Source organism: Monomorium pharaonis, chromosome 4, assembly GCF_013373865.1.
Source record: "Monomorium pharaonis isolate MP-MQ-018 chromosome 4, ASM1337386v2, whole genome shotgun sequence".
NCBI lineage: Eukaryota > Metazoa > Arthropoda > Insecta > Hymenoptera > Formicidae > Monomorium > Monomorium pharaonis.
In genome coordinates this window covers 29236066-29253389 of record NC_050470.1, presented here as the reverse complement: position 1 = coordinate 29253389, position 17324 = coordinate 29236066, and the positions used below count along the sequence as shown (strand labels likewise).

At 35.3% G+C, this 17324-nt stretch overlaps 2 protein-coding genes across 8 annotated transcripts in view; one reads left to right on the top strand and one right to left on the bottom strand.

Moving 5' to 3' along the window:
• The first annotated feature begins 413 nt into the window (after positions 1-413).
• Positions 414-17324, top strand: part of LOC105839314 (protein furry) — a 37436-nt gene continuing 20525 nt past the window's right edge. For 2 of the 5 annotated variants that reach the window (XM_036285138.1, XM_036285137.1), the window contains exons 1-23: positions 1191-2977; positions 3420-3496; positions 3544-3603; positions 4009-4185; positions 4252-4436; positions 4497-4696; positions 4773-4982; positions 5070-5277; positions 5353-5490; positions 5568-5802; positions 5892-6295; positions 6365-6940; positions 7023-7158; positions 7227-7397; positions 7469-7658; positions 7746-7922; positions 8908-9054; positions 9453-9623; positions 9704-9853; positions 9944-10113; positions 10205-10476; positions 11517-11671; positions 12235-12398. In XM_036285138.1, coding sequence (XP_036141031.1) covers positions 3454-3496; positions 3544-3603; positions 4009-4185; positions 4252-4436; positions 4497-4696; positions 4773-4982; positions 5070-5277; positions 5353-5490; positions 5568-5802; positions 5892-6295; positions 6365-6940; positions 7023-7158; positions 7227-7397; positions 7469-7658; positions 7746-7922; positions 8908-9054; positions 9453-9623; positions 9704-9853; positions 9944-10113; positions 10205-10476; positions 11517-11671; positions 12235-12398 — 4339 coding nt within the window. In that variant the 5' untranslated portion in view covers positions 1191-2977; positions 3420-3453. Of the gene's footprint in view, positions 2978-3419; positions 3497-3543; positions 3604-4008; positions 4186-4251; positions 4437-4496; positions 4697-4772; positions 4983-5069; positions 5278-5352; positions 5491-5567; positions 5803-5891; positions 6296-6364; positions 6941-7022; positions 7159-7226; positions 7398-7468; positions 7659-7745; positions 7923-8907; positions 9055-9452; positions 9624-9703; positions 9854-9943; positions 10114-10204; positions 10477-11516; positions 11672-12234; positions 12399-17324 lie in introns of all 5 variants that reach the window. The other 3 variants (XM_036285141.1, XM_036285139.1, XM_036285140.1) reach the window with 3 other exon arrangements.
• Positions 12487-16591, bottom strand: LOC105839316 (thyrotropin-releasing hormone receptor). Of its 3 annotated transcripts, XM_012685534.3 has the most exons (5): positions 15906-16591; positions 14311-14542; positions 13605-14115; positions 12794-13025; positions 12487-12628 (listed from the first exon to the last, which is right to left on the bottom strand). In XM_012685534.3, exons 2-4 carry the CDS (start codon positions 14430-14432, stop codon positions 12798-12800), a joined length of 861 nt encoding a protein of 286 aa, XP_012540988.1. In that variant the 5' UTR covers positions 14433-14542; positions 15906-16591; the 3' UTR covers positions 12487-12628; positions 12794-12797. The 3 variants fall into 3 exon arrangements, with proteins under 3 accessions (XP_012540988.1, XP_012540986.1, XP_012540987.1); XM_012685532.3 differs by having other exon boundaries at positions 13605-14542; XM_012685533.3 differs by having other exon boundaries at positions 13605-16591.

The following is a 17324-nucleotide window of genomic DNA, read 5'->3' as shown; positions in this document are numbered from 1 at the left end:
TCTTATATTGAGAAAAAAAATTGTTAACTTAAGTACGTAAATGCTGGAACGCATCTATGTTTATTTCTATCAATATAGATTAACTTTAATCTTTGTTTGACTTACTCTTTATTTTTGTATGAGTATTTTAAGTAGGAAAAGATAAAAAGTAAGTAAAGTAGAAATTAAAATTAATCTTTATTGGTCTGAGAGAGACATACATAGTATTACATATGATGTAAGTCATACTGTATATACATATATATGTATTATTCTTTATATTTAACTTGGGCCTCTTTGCACTAGCGTAACTAATTACATTCGGTTTAATTTACTTTCTTTTTCCAGTCCCAAGAATTAAAAGAAGATGGAAAGTAAGTTAGACCGAGTTTAATTAGCTGCGTCGATGCAAACAGACCTGAAGTACACAAATAATTGAAGATCATCATTACGAAAACGAAACGTACGTTTGGAAAAGTTGACAACTTTTACTTCTCAGAATATTTTAAATTACTGTTTAACGGCCTTGACTTGAATTCGCGTTGACAGAAGTCTGAGACACTTTTACATAAGAATGACAACGGTTAGAATGACGTGTATTTGTTTTGATGTATCTTTTCGAAACCGACTGATTGGAACTCGGACTAACGCGTTCTACTGAAAATATTTCCAATACGAAGAGTCTAACAGTTCGTGTCAGTCGCAGGGACATCATTCGTCGTTATCGATAACTTCGGAGCAGCGAAGCTGCAGAGTTCATTCATTTGCAATCAGAAATTCCTAAGAAGCCTCTTGAAACGCACTTCCCGTGCATCCGATAAAGATCTTCGATAGGCCTCGATAGGATCGAAAAGCTGACGAGGAAGTCGTGTGATAAGAGACGGTATCGTTGACGAATCATTGACGGTAAAAGTATATCAGCGCCAGGCCGTGCATAGTTCGAGGAATGCGGACGACGTAACGCGCTTGGCCGCGCTTATCTCTGATAGACTCGGGTACGCCGGGAAGATCAGATGCCCCGACGGGGACTCGAGTGTCGCGTATTAGATTAAGTAGCGGCGGCCTTGACGTGTTAAACCGCCTGCCACCCGCGATCGACCGCGTAACGATCATCGCTCGAGAGAGTGACTCCCCGACTCGGAAGTGGCTTTAAAACGTCTCCGACGTACCTGACGTCGGAGAAGTGAAGCTCGTCGTTTTTTCTCACGTTCGTCATGATCGCGAGCTCGAGGTTCAACGCGGAGGAGTCTCGCTGGACGCTGACATGTGACAGTGACGTAACGTCGACGGACGAGGAAAGAGGGACAAGAAAAAAAAATCGACTACGTTGTCATCGTGAACTTTGACACCGGGAACGACACGCATTCGCTTTGCTTCTTTTTGAAACGATCTATAGACGCGCGCACAATACCGCCGTGATTTATCGTTGTCGCGCCTCGCTCAAAATATTTTTTGTAGCTACATTACGTAAGCCACAGAAATCGAATTGATAAAATTAACTACGCAGCAGAAGCGAACGAATCCGCTAGATCTTAATTAATTATAATAGTCTCAAATTAATAGCCATTTGATTGATTATAAAAAATATATAATTTTTAAAAATTTCATTTATTTTGACAGAACGATTATCGTTATCATCGCGCGAGTATCAAGATCACATGGACGTTGTGAATTTAAGAGAGCGCATTTAGAAAAATTAGTTTGCGATCAGACATGCGGTTGCGATTGGTTGTTGGCTGTCCCTGATAATCGGAATGTATATGCGTGCGGTATCTAAATATGCAAATGCAACGATTCTTTATGTAATGTCGAGATATTTCGTGCACCAGTCACGGACACGGAGGACTCTGCAGGCGTGTTGCAGTCGATTATAGCGCCGACACATAGGATATATGTTTATTCATTTTTGTATACGTAAAAAGATATCCAAGCAGAACAAAAGTCATTGTAATATCAAAATGACTCATGATATAAAAATGAAAACCAAGATAATTCCAAAATGATTATCCAAAATCATTTTTTGATCAATTATAATTTATTTTTACGTTACTGTGATTCCTCAGTAAACACCAAGTAAAAATATTGATGTTACTATTGGTTGTCGTTCTACTTGGATACAACTAAGAAAGACTACGTTTTGCGGAAAACAGTCGTTATTTGAACTTATATTCGCGTGCATTTAACATAAAAATAATCCGCACTATATAAGCGTGTGTGACGTGCCAGCGTTCAGTACCGTTTTTAGCGCACATCTGCACTCTTTGCTGGACTTGTTACTCGAGACATTCAACAATTTTACATGTTTTGATAGAATAAATTTTACGACTATATAAAAGTGATTATTATATATCCTTTATCAGTGATATACATGTGAGATCTCTGCATCATAATATAACGTTAGCGGGACGATTTTCAAGTGACACATATATCCATAAATCGCAGGTTACACGTTCGTCGTAATACGATTGCGTTTCAACGGCAAGAATTTTCTCAGGAAAAGCCGCATCCCATTTTCCAGACGATTCCGTCAATTTATATTTAATTTAGCGGCTCTGCACGTCATTCGATTTTCCCACCCGCGCTGTTCAAATCGTCAGGGCGCGAGAAGCTCCGTTGGTACACAGGCGCTAGAACGCGAATTCAACGCTATCTAGTGGTAGCGCGCTAATAGACGAACGATCAGCGAACGATAGAACAAAGAAAAACACGAAAAAAAGAGATAGAAGTGTAAACTCCGTGGCAGGCTGGACGAAAGGAGCGTGAGAGAGGTGGCGTTGATACGGAGAGATATTACGCGCCGGAGATCGAGCCGGAATATCCAGGAATCCAGGTGATGCCAATGTGTTGAGGCGCGTCCTCCACGACGGCGTGTCCCGTCTTCATCGGTGGTCGGCGGCGAGCCACGTTCGGAGCGATCGGCTGACAGTGCGTGGCCGTCCCTCCTCGATTCTCCCGTTCGTCGCTGCTAATAATCCGCGCCGGAGTAATGTACCCCCAGGTATGTATGCACACGGTACTCTTCGCACGGTCTTCGTCTTTGCGCATTAATTAAAAACGGACGATCTGCGTAATTAGCCGGGATATAGTTTGCGCAGTGCGTTGCCTCTCTAATCTGATCATTGCATTTAGACGTCACGTTACACGGTCTACAAACCGCTACTGCTCCAATTAGGGATTTCCATCGTTCGGTTTATTTGATTTAACTAAACACATTCATGTCACAGTACCCATGTATATACTCAAGTATATACATTTATCCATTAGATTAGGTGTATTTTATTTACTTGAAGAATATTATAAATTTGATGATGAGTTGTGCAAAATTGGTTCTTTTGTTTCATTTTTATGAAAGGAATTAATTTCTGTGTAGTGTATTGTGGAATCAATGTTCTGTCAAATTTTTATGACAGTGATATTGATAAATTGTTTAATTATTGCAGATGTAGCTGCATCATAATGATATCCAGGATATAAATGTTGCCTAAAGAGGAGACAAAAGTCAGCAACATGACTGAAGGTTGGTTATTCAAGTTTTATACGACATTAAATTTAGGAATTAATAAGTTTGGATTTCTGTCGTAGGCACAGAGACTCAACCAAATGCAGGAAACGAGCCCCAGACTGGTAAGTCTTTGTTTTATTAATGATTTGTATATATTTTTTAGAGTATAACTGTATAATGTTAAATACTCCAGGTTTGGTATAATTGAGTTAGTATTCATTATAGATATCTATTATAGGATAGAGTAGGGCTTCATTTTGTTTCCTCTATTATATTTAATTGAAAACATAGAAAAATCTTTGATTTATTTTATCATTTAACAAATGTTGATATATATAATCAGATAAAATATTTAACAGTTTAATAAGATTTATGTTGAAAGACAAAATTAAGAGAATTTGGTATATTCTTTATGTCACGGTGTGCCAGAGCTTATGTGTGTACAAAAAGTTTAATAGTTGAACATTTATTAGTAGAAATGTACTCAAATGGAATAAAAATTAAATATTTATATTGTGCTTTTATAGAAGCCTTAGAACCAAGAGCAACACATAATGATGGATTGCACGAGGGAGTAGTGGAATTGACATCTCAGGCTGCTCTTGAACCTATGCAAGAGCTCCTTACAGTCCATGGAGCTACGCAGGGAGAAAGCAGTGATGCTGTCAGTATTTATACTGCCAGTACCTCGGTGTCCGGTAATGGTAAGTTTGCAAATTCTAATAATAATATTGAAATACATGATATAAACTTATATCGTTTTTTGTTAGAGTCGAGTTCAAGTAGAGTCAGCGCGATAACTGTGGTGTTGCCTTGGGGTGCTCAAAAAGAGACAGTAAAGCCACAACAGATAGGAGATATGGATCTAAGACCAGGAGAGTACGTAATGCGCATTCTCTTTGCGGAATTCACCTCGCAGGCAGAGAAAAAAATGGAGGCTGTTATGACGGAACACGTAAGTGATTATTAAAGCGATTATTGTTACGACAACATTGTTTGAATGTATTATTTTTAGGAAAAACAACTATCAAAAGTATTGCAAAGAGGAGAAGATCTACAATTTGATCAATTGTTGTCTGCTTTCGGTTCCGTCGCTGAACATTGCTTACCATCAATATTGAAAGCCCTTTTTAATTGGTACGAACGTCAGCTTATTGACCAAGGTGGTGATCAAAAAAAGCCTGCGCCTGGAAAGGAAGACCAAAAAGGAAAAAGGTAATAAATAAACAAGATAATTAATATATCTAGCAGTAAATTCATAAATATTAATAACACAAATGTATTATTTCAGTATTATGTATACAATAGTATCAGGAAGCGTAGAAACGGTAGAAAGAAGCGAAGCAGATCTCTTGCAAGAACGTAGAGATCTTGCTGTTGAATTTATATTTTGTTTAATGCTGATAGAGGTTTTACGTCAATTACCATTTCATCCTGGACACGAGGACTTAGTGACATATATAGAAAATATTGCTTTTAAACATTTTAAATATAGAGAAGGGTAAAAATACATTATAATACATTATAATAAAAATAATGGAAAAAAGGCGTGAATAAAATTTAATTAATATTTACATATTTCTTTTAGCATACAAAACGAACCAAATGCAGCTAATATTCACATTATTGCTGATCTTTATGCCGAAGTGATAGGGGTTTTGGCGCAGTCTAGATTTATGTCAGTGAGAAAACGATTTATGGTAGAACTAAAAGATTTGCGAGCTAAAGAGCCAGGTCCTCATACTACACAGAGTATTATTTCTTTGTTAATGGGAATGAAGTTTTTCCGGGTTAAAGTAATTGTCATATTCTGTTGATATAATATTTCATATGTATATTATTTTGTATTTTGCATATGTATGAATTTTCAGATGGTACCAATAGAAGAATTTGAAGCATCGTTTCAATTTATGCAGGAATGTGCTCAATATTTTTTGGAAGTGAAAGATAAAGATGTTAAGCATGCCTTAGCTGGTCTTTTTGTTGAAATACTCGTCCCCGTTGCCGCTGTAAGTGTCTAGATTGCAAATTGTAATTTATGCATCACTAAATAATGCTATAATTATCTGTAATTTATATTCTCTAGGCTGTGAAAAACGAAGTAAATGTACCGTGTCTGAAAAATTTTGTGGAAATGCTGTATTCAACAACGCTGGATATGTGTACAAAGTCTAAGCATAGACTGGCGCTTTTTCCATTAGTAACTTGCTTGCTTTGCGTTAGTCAGAAGACGTTCTTTTTGCAAAATTGGCATTACTTTTTAGCTATGTGCCTATCCCATTTGAAGAATCGCGATCCAAAGATGTGTCGAGTTGCGTTAGGTATGATTAAAGTACAAATTTTATGTACATGATATTTAAAAAAAAGAACTAGAAACGAAAATTTTTTTTTCTAATTTATTATATTACAGAGGCTTTATATCGTTTACTATGGGTTTACATGATACGAATCAAGTGTGAGAGCAATTCGGCTACGCAGAGCAGATTGCAGAGCATAGTGAATTCCTTGTTTCCTAAGGGATCAAAGGCGGTAGTGCCACGCGACACGCCACTGAACATTTTTGTAAAGATTATCCAATTTATCGCGCAAGAGAGACTGGATTTTGCGATGCGCGAGATAGTGTTTGACTTGCTGTCTGTCGGTCGACCAGTAAAGATAATTTTAACTCCCGAGCGCATGAGTATCGGACTCCGAGCGTTCCTCGTTGTAGCCGACAGCCTGCAGCAGAAGGAGGGAGAACCACCTATGCCGCGCACTATGGGTGTTTTACCAAGTGGCAATACTATGCGTGTTAAAAAGACATATTTGAATAAGGTACATATATATATCATACACATATAATTCTCATGCATGACGTTTATACGAATGTATTTTTATGTTTAGATGCTAACGGAGGACACTGCACGAAGCATAGGAATGTCTTCATATTTCCCACATGTGCGCCGAGTGTTTGTGGATATTCTACGCGCTTTAGACGTTCATTATGGCAGACCTCTCATGATGACAAGCACTCAGAACATGAACAAGGAACCGGATGAGATGATCACTGGTGAACGTAAGCCTCGAATAGACCTCTTTCGAACTTGCGTTGCTGCCGTCCCACGACTAATTCCTGATGGAATGACCGGTGCGGAATTGGTCGACTTGTTGTCTCGTTTGACAGTACACATGGACGAGGAACTGCGTGCGTTAGCATATCAAAGCTTACAGACTCTAGTATTAGATTTTCCCGATTGGCGACAAGACGTTGTGCTTGGATTTACGCAGTTTTTAGCTAGGGATGTGCAAGATACGTTTCCACAGCTCATTGATAATGGTTTGAGAATGTTATTGCAATTGCTGACCAGTTGGAAGAATGCCCTGACGAGTCCTAGTATAAGAGCTAAGGAACAATCAGTGGATACTACACGAGTGAATATACGAGTGGACGTTAACATCAAGAAATGCGAAACAGGCCAAGTTTGTATTAATTTTTGTTATTTTAGAATTTGCAGATACAACGTGCACAAAATGTAATGTAAAGTTTATCTCTTGTTTACAGAAAGTAGAACCTGTATCAAACATATTTTATCTGGTGGAGGGATTTGCCTTGGTTATGCTTTGCAATTGTCGCCTTTATCCTCGACGATTGGCTGTTCACATACTTCGGGAAGTTAAACTCTTATTGAAGACTTTGGGTAATTATATTTACGCGTATTACACATACACATGCTTTATGTATATCTTATATACATCATCTTTTTAGGAGGACCTGAAGATGATCAACCAGTTATTGATGTGGTTGATGCTTGTTGTCCGAGCGTCTTAGAAAAATGTTATCCTATGTTACCTCCAGCTGAGAAAGCAGCCGCCGCGTCTACGTCTAATGTGGATTTACAATGGATAGCTGATAGAAGTAGTTGTGTTTGGACAGCTGGTAGTGCTTTATTTATTACACTTTTGATGCATAAATCATGTATTATATTTATCCATATTTATTTTGCGCAGGATTTCATGATGAAAATAGTATTAAAAGTTCTTCCTCGCTTAATTTAAATGGAGCCGATCCATGGGCGAGTTGCTTATTTGCTTTCTTAGAAAAGGACAGAGTACTTACGCTATGTCCCAACGCCGTCGCTCATTCTTGGCCTATTGTCTTCACTCGTATAAACTCTCTATTCTCAGTAGTGGATCCCACGTAAGTTGAAGTTTCTCTGTAACTAGATTATATTTTAATTACATTTAAGCTTTAAAATAATTAACAGTTATATCTATATTAATGCAGTCCAGTAAATGACAACCGAGCCTCGTTATTGCGAAGTTCGACGACGGTGAGGAAACCAGTGAACGAAAGAGATGTTTACATGCATATTTGGAAAAATTATCTGACTTTTGGATACAGAGTTGTGCCACCGGTGCCAAATCCAGTTGTTCGATGCGCCAGTCCGGATCTCAGTCTTAGGTAAGTTAATCACATGAAAATTTATAGCAGGCGTTTAAACATCATAGTGTATCATTCTATTATATATTTAATTTTAATTAAATAGTTTTAATTCTTAATATAATATTCATGCTTCTTATGTATCATTTGATAAAGAACGTGTAATTGCGTGCATCACTATGTTTGCTGTAAATTTAAATGAAAAAATTTGTATTGAATGAACATGAGCAATAAAGTACTTTCAGGCATTTGCATCGAGAAAACGTATGCACACGATTACGTTCATATTAATTACGTTTAATTTAATGATATATTTTGATAAAACTTTTAAATGACGAAAAGTTCACATGTTTAGCAGAATAATATATTAGAGCTTTAAGTGTCTATATAAAAAGTGAGTCACAGAATAAGATCAATAATCAACTTGGTATTAATTGGTGTTGGGTCGTGTTTGTCCACTATTTCGCACAGAAATGTTTAATTTGTCTCGTGGAATGTCACTTTCATCGATTGTTTGTTAAATATTTCACAGAATTGTAAAAATTTACTTTAAGCATTAATCTTACGTACACAACACAGTTACTGAACTATAATTTTATGTTTTACCTTGAACATCAAAATATTTAATACATATTTACACGTATTTCTCTATCTGATGTTGCACACATCTAGTAATTACAATTCTTCCGTCAAATAGACCAATAGGCACCAATTCTTACCAAATTCGCGCTTTGCATTCGGGAGCGGAATCCATGGTCTCTGTCCTATCTTCTGTATATACATACGTCGCTTTAATTTTCGCAACACACATCTATCGCATGCTATCTTTTATTGTATTGTCTCTCGTACATGTACATCTTCCTGTCTTTCTTTTCTCTCTCTTTCTCTCTCTCTCTCTTTTTCTATCTCTCTCTTTCTCTCTCTGGATATTAGAGTAGTAGTCTCTGAGCAGTAAATAATGTCTGATACAAGGAGCATTGGTGGTACACTGTATTGCATACTCTAGTGGTCAGCATACGGTGGAGTTTGGTGTGTTGTGCATGAGTAAGGAGTTGAGTCAGAGCCTGGAGAATCTCGGCGGGGCGCAGACCCTGCCGGGTCGGTTCTCTGTACCGTCCATTTCCGGCATCTACACCCGGCACAAGCGTACCAGGTGAGCCTGAGATTAACAATCGCGAACAAAACGACCACTTCGCTTCCTTTGATGTCACCCGGGATTTAAACGGTCGTTGGTAATTCGCACTTCATATACCTTTTATAATTATTGAATCTCTATTAAATTTGTCTTTTCTTTTTATCTATTTAACGTAGCACAGTCTGGTATATTCCCCTCTTTCCGAACTTTCAGCTTTCGTGTTCGAATTATTTCGCCCTAACAAATTCTCTTTACGCGTATACCATCCTTGCCTAGCCTGACGACCGTTCCCGATCGCTTCTTTTTCGGAAGTTAAACTGCGACTAAATCGAATATTTTAGAGCACACTATTAATTTACAAGCTTTAATAATATACCTGTGAAAAGGAGTGAAATGCAACAGTCTCGTTTCTGCAGCTCTTCGCCCGATAGCTTATCCGCAGAACGTGGCGACAACAAATCGCCGGGCACAAACGCGAGTCCCGCAGCCTTGTACAAACTGACCGTACCTCTGCTGAGATGTGAGGCCGTTGATGTCAGAGATGCCGCGGTGCAGGCGATCGGAAAAGTAAACGCCGATGCTCTAAAGTAAGTGCATTATCATCTGAGATCATACGAGAATGACGAGAAATAGATTAAATTGTATTAAGATTATCTTCTCGATATAGAGATTTGATGGAGGAGCTGGTACCTTACATCCGGGAAGCGGTGGATCGGAAACAGGAGAATATGAGACGGCGAAGAAGACGCGACGCTTTGAGACTGCAGCTAGTAAGAGTACTGGAATTAATCGCCGAGTATGGAACGTTTGGTATCTGGTTAGTTTTGATATTGATATTATATTTTACATCTTTCTCTTTATTTTCTCATTTAACGAATGAGATTTTTTAAATATTATCTTTTTTTAGTCCAGCTGTATTAGATCGCGAGACTCAATCTTTACATCCGACATTCGTCGAGTACATAGACGGTGCACGAATTTATCTGGAAAATGAGACTGATAAGGAAGCACCCGCTGTACGAGACATCAAGTTACATTTCTGCAACTTTATCAGGAAAATGATCAAGAGTTTTTCACGTAAGCGATTTTATTTAGATAATTTGGAATTGAAATAATAGTGTAATGTTTTAAGAGATTTATTAATAATCTTTTTTCTTATTTTTTCTAGTGGAGATCTGTTATACTTTGTTAAAGAGGGATTTAAGAAGAAATCTATTCATGCTTTTTGCTAGTTGGGCTGGTGTTTATGGTAGGCCGCTTACGAGCTCATCGTCTATGCAAGAGGAGGAAAAATCTTGTACGGAATTACAGCTCTCAGCCCTGCAAGCTATGAGTGGATTACTTTGTTGCGGATCGTGTTTCAATCCACAGTCACTTTCAGAAGAAGGTGCGATTTTGTATCAATGGCTGGACTTATTATTGGCCAGTAAAGACGAAAAGGTAAATTTTAACAATTTTGTTTTGTGTACAAGATTTAATCTGTAAACGCACGCACTATCGGCATTCAAAATTACAAGCAAACTTGTAGTTAATAGTTTATTATATAGAGGAAAGAAATCGAAATTGGAACAGTTTCTTAATTTGGGATTTCTTCATTTCTCAGAAACTAGATATTGCACTTTATGAATACTGATAAAAACATGATTTTAAATAACTAAAAAAAAAATAAAAATCTATAGTTTATACATTTATGCCCTTTCCTATGTAAAATCTGCTAAAAACGAATTCAACAAAAGTGAGAATTATATTTGTACAGTTTTCTCTTGCACATTGCATAGTTTAAACACTTTAAACAATAGTAAGTATATTATTGATAATTATTATTTTACATGTTTGCAGCTTTCTCAGACTTGTGTTTATACTCTTTTCTCTTATATTTATTTAGTGCAGTTTTAAACATGTTACTGTGTTTTTCTTTTTTCTATAAGAAAATTCACTAAGCGAATCTAATTTAATTTTTATACATAGTCGTGCTATATGGTGCATCTTGCAAAATGGCAAGATTTTAGATAATCGACAAGAAAAACGTTTTATATCAAATTGAAAGCCTTCTAGAAATCTTCACATACATTAACTTGTAAATACTTTATATAAATGACTTGTACGGCTGTATAAATATTAACTTTTTATCGATATACGGGTTCCAAATTTAGCGCACATTTTGTCAGACTTTTTTTACGTGTGTTGCGAAAACAATTATTATAAAAATATAAAACAGTACTACAAAAACTACGTTATACCATTTAATAGAAGACACTTTCTAGTTTATATTTATGTTTTCATATTTGTTTTATTACCTGTTGTTAATAAAACAAGTATGAAAACATAAATATAAACTAGAAAACATATAGTCCAAAACTAAAGAAGTTATTCCAAATTTGGTGTCTTTTCTCTATTATATAATTTAATATTGAATATATTAAATATTAAGTATTTTATTTTGTATAGTTTATCTGTATTTTACACATTTCTTGTTTTAGATTTATACACTTGCACGCGAAACCGTTGTATTACTGCTTGAAGGAAACCCTGATATTGGTACGCTTTTGGATTGGGTGGTAGATCGGTGTTACACTGGCGCACCGCAAGTGGCGGATGGCTGTTTTCTCGCATTGGCAACGATTTTCAGCGCTAGGTACGAATAAAAAATTGTGAAATAAATATATTTCACACATTTATTACGATATTTTAAACATTTATTAAGAAGAGTCGGAGAAAATACGATATGTACACGCATCGGCAGAAATGGTGTCCCCCAGAGTCCAGCGCGGCGATCATCCACACACACACGAAGCGCCGTACGTATTACTAAACGCGTGATGAAGTGAAGACGGGGAGGAGCAAAAAAAGTGGAAATTGCGCCGGTGTTGCATCCTTTACCAATGTCGCACTCGATATTAATGACTCTTTTGCTTGAGTGCGAGTGAAACGGATATTGGACACCGGCGAATCGGTATCACGTCTTTTCACTCATCATAATTCTATCTTTCTTGAACGTGCGACATTGGTGAAGGATGAAACACTGGCGCGATCCCCAATTTTTACGCCGAGGGACACCATTTCTGCCGATGTGTGTACACATAATGAATAAAGGCGAGACATACACTTTTCAACAGAATCGTAGATACAATCATTAGATAGAATAACAAAATTTGTGAATGACAATTGTGAATACATTTATGATTTTTTTTTCTTTAGGGAATATCCTTGCGACCATTACACAAGTGTCATCAATGTGACATTAATGAATACAGGATGTCCCCGTGCTCCGGTCCACGACGCGGCGCTTCAGCTCCTTCAACTGTTGGATCAACGCTTCTTTGGAAATGTGGGTCCTCTTCCAGCTACGGAACTCGAAGCTGGTAAGCTTATAATCCTTATGTCTGTGTTGTATTATAATACTGTATCGGTGCATTATATATCATTCTCTGATTGTCTCCTTCTAACACATTTATTCGGTTATATGAAACTGATGATTTATTATGTCATAATCCTTTCACTGGGAGTTTTTGTGTCTCCTGACAATGCTGTCGCGCATTGTCTACAGGATGTCGTTTTATTGTTGAATTGTATTTGTGCGTGAATTCTGAAACTAAAGAAATGTAACGTTTGATTAAACGTTTGATTAAACTTGATCATGTGTTGATCTTTGTTTATTAATTTAAACATATAAACCAGGATAAAAGCGAACAAAACAAATTACATTTCCATGTAATATTAATATTATCCGCACACATATATTTTATCATTATGTTACCTTATTATAATCGTGTAATTAAGTGCCTATCACACTGTTTTTCATGACTCGTCATCTGCATGAGAGTTCCACTTCTCTCAGTACTCGAACGCTTCCCACACATGCGAACTATTTCTCTGCGAAAATTTTGTCCGCTTACGCAATAAAGAATGAAGTTTATTCCAAAACTTGTCGAGAATAATAATTGAGATATGTGTTGTGCCCGTCTGAGCCATAATATTTCCCTTTGAGTCTAAATTTACGTATATGGAATGATTAGTTATATATTATTTAATATAACGTTGTTTCTTACGAAATGTATAGTTTTTTCAGCAATATGTCAAAATTGATTTAGAGATAAATATTATTAATAGTATAATAATAACAGTAAAATTAATGAAGTATATTAATAACTGTAACTATAGATAGTTTTTTAAAACTAGAAGTTTTATCAACCATTGTTAATAAGTTTTTTTATTTTTTTATATTAATAATTTCTTATAAAAAATAAGAACATTCTTTGATTTTTCAATAATTCTTTCTAATATTTTGTATACTAATGAAATATTTTTAATCACACACATTTTTTTTTTATTATTAATTTATTTGATATATTCTTTTAATAAATAAACATCTTCGCAACTTTTAGTGTCAATTATGTAAACGTCTAATAAATTGCAAACGTACTATACAGAATTAAAATAGTAATTTGGATTAAACATTACAAAAAAGTGAATTTTAAAGAAATTAAAATAACTACACTTTTATCTAAAATTAATTTTTTAGAGAAGAAGCTATATATTTGATTTTAGTATTAAATATTATTACATACGTAGATAAAAATAAACGACAGCGACAGTATCCTGGTGACGACCGAAGGCATATTGAGACAGAAGAACGCGGTCGAAACGACCAGAAGCATTTTTGTAACTTTAGTCTGTGGCATCCTGTCTCGTGAAGTATAAGTTCTGTCGTTGGAAACATCAGATTCTATAGTCAAGGTTCTTCGAACATTGTCGAGCTTGTAGATATTACGCGCTATCAATGTATTAAAGATCACTATCATAGTTAGGGGCACGATGAATGTTAGGATAGTGTCGAAGATGTTAAAGGTGGGATACCAGGATTTCAAATACTCATCTGTCAAGCCGCAGGACGTTGAATTTTTATTAGTTTTGTTAAGTTTAGAAAAGAAGAGGATTGGGCTGTTCAGCAGAATCGCTAATGCCATTAATCCCATCACCGTCATCTTCGCACGAACTACCGTGCACAAGAACCGCCGACGAAGTGGCCACTTGACTGCTATGTATCGTTCGACGGTGAAAGCTACCACAAGCCATACGCTAAGGAAAATACAAAAATAGCCGAGATACATGAAGAATTGACAGAAGCCCTGCCGATTAAATATGTCCAGTGTCATCCATTTTAGCCAGGGCGCGAAAACTCCCAGTATTAGATAACCGCTGTCACTTATTGCTAGCGCTCCCAAGTAAATGCTGGATGAGGAATAACGCAGTTTTGTACCGAGAAACACGTACATGGATATACAGTTGCCCAATAGACCCAGGACTACGAGAATCGGGTTATAATACCGTTCGGCACTTTGAATCAAATTATCGATTATATCATCGAATTCATCTAACGTTGTATTCTCAGTCATCGTGTTTACGGGTCTGGTCTTAAGCTAAGTCGCCAATGAGAAGAAAACCATGAGGCAGTACAATCGTACCGAACGTAGGTAGCATAATAGTTTGCATCGTGTACAATGACCTGGAAGAACATTAATGTATTCTATACGAGAGAAGAAAGAGAGTGAGAGCGAAAGAGAGTATTTCAATGTTACGCGTTTTCTCTTGGACTATTGACATAAGGACTGAACTTGAAATTGAAGCAAGATTAATGTTTGATATTCGGAGATTCAAACATCTACGAAATTATGTTAAAAAAATAAAAATTTTTTTGACATATTAAATTTTGGAAGAGATAAGATTTGTATCCTTTTAAGTTAAACAGCTCTAATTTCATTACTTTTAAACAGGTTTTAGTAGAATTAATTTACGCATTTTATAGTCTTATTGATGTAAAAGGACAGAAAGCGAGTAATATTTTTATGTTTCTCGGTTTACTTTATTATTGCTTAATTGAATCACTTTGTCTTCTTATCGTATGTCACGAGATGTAAAATAGAAAAGGTTACAGGGAAACTGTGCGCTTATCGCGCGCAGGAAATCCTTCAGAGATTTTTACGAATCGTTAAATGCTTGACATGATATAAGTTCTGTCCTTGTTATTCATTGAGTGACCAAAAAAGATAGAACGATGTTTGTGCCAACTCGTGTTACTAAATGGAAAATACCCATTATTGCGCAACTATTGATTCAAATTATGTTACACAGACGCGTTATGATTGATTGCCTAAAATTTCATTGTTTTATTGAAAAATACAAATTATCCAGTAAATATTTTTTGAGTTGCGTTTTTTTTATTGACATTTATTTTATTATAAAATTGAGAACTATCTCTTAACAATATGATGATAATTGTGTAGGAAAAGTTCTTATCTTTTTTGCGTCATTGCAAAAAATCCGATACGATTTGCAATCTTAACTACTTTTTTTTTGTAAAATAACATAACAGTAACGGTTATTCTTTAAACGTAAATAATTATTGTGTATGTTATCATAAGAGAATTCTCGATATAATATTTTGTATTTCTGATAGTGATGGAACTTCGATTTATACTTTTGAACAGTACACATTAGAAATCGAATGGGAAATCGGAGAGTTTTATGTTTCTCTCTATACTCATTTTATGTGTACAATTCCCAGACAAGTTTTACGATACATTTAATAATAATAATTCACGACTGAATTGGTCAAATATAATTCGAGAAAAATGAAATATATGTCGCTTTGGTTTGATACAATATTTTTCAATAATTTTTATAATAAAAAAAAGAAGAAAAACCTCTTAATAAATAGGTATGATGAAAAAGGTATTTTCTCTAACGAAATAATTATTATACTTTACCAACTTTTTTTATAAACATAACGTAAACGTCTTTAATTTTTAAAAATTAGATTTATAAAAAACTCGTCAAACAAGGTTCTTGAATTCTTCATTAATGCGTACCTGTCTATCGAGTTAAAAGGAATAACATGTTTTACTTGATGAGACGTGTAGACGCAAGTCATTTATTGGACTGCCACCCAGATTCTATAAACAATTTTGTGAGGAGTTCCGAGAGCTTCTTTTAACCGCGGTTTTCCAACACTCGGATGCTACAATTCATACACATCTCACACATCAATGTTCTTAACGTTTTGTGAATATATGTTTCCGGCAGTCTTTCATTTGGCACGATATGTGCAGTGCCGGTACTTCAAGATACAATGCATAATCATCAGCCATTTATTGATATTTAATTCATTGATATCAGCTATTTGTTTAATGAGTTTCTTATTTAAACAGTTGCATGATACTTGCTTTTAATAGCGCAATTTGTTAATAAACGTAAATTGTGTGTGATTAGGTTTCAGTACATTTAATATATCAGCGTCGATCACATTAATAACGTTAGCACGCTTCTTTTTTTATTTTTAGAGATTAAGTGATAAGATACGAAGATAAGATGAATGCACTTAATAATGAAAATAATTTTTATTTGATACACTGGATTTTTCGAGTAACACTTCCGTAACACTTTCGGAGAATACATTCGAATGCCGTCTCAGTTATTTCTGCTGGGTGCCCCGACGCATCCACTCCTGATAAAGCTCAGCATACTGCATCCAGTATTCCGGCTTCTGCGCATCAAAGTAATGTACAAATTCCCGCCTCTTCGTAGCGCACGTCAATTTGCTGTATCACGAGGAAGAGATTCATATTTTCGTGAATTATTCACGTGTTTACACTTCAGTTATTTTTTTCTATAAACTCTGTTTAAACGAGAATAATAAAAAAAGAAGAATCAATGTTCATATTAAATATAAAGTTATTTATGTTATATATAAAATGCACATAAATTATATATATTAAAATATAAAAATCTAAAGATTTGTTATCCATAATTTTCCATAATAAGTATGAAAATAACACATGAATTTGTTTCTACCGTATTACGTGGTGTATTATTGCAAACATAAATAATAATCGTAAACTGTTTTTAATCATTACGTCATACATTATAAACTATCATTGAAATTTTGTTGAAATTTAAAAGCTGCAATGGAAAGACTGAATTTGTTCTGTTACTATGAGCATGTAATATTTGAAGTGAATTGCACCGGTTCAAAGAATGATTTATATTTGTTTTGTATAAGAAAGATTATATGCATGTCATGTATCCTTTGACATATATTAAATTCCGCTTGAGAAGCATTCATTCAACATAGAAGTACGTTTTTATACATACAAGGAGATTTTAACAAGTGGAATGTATTTTCCTTGTACAAGGAAAATACATTTAATTTACTGGAAAAGTATACTGGATAATTCTTGCTATTTTTAACATATTTTTAAATTTTTAGAATAATTTCGTTTTTTCTAAAA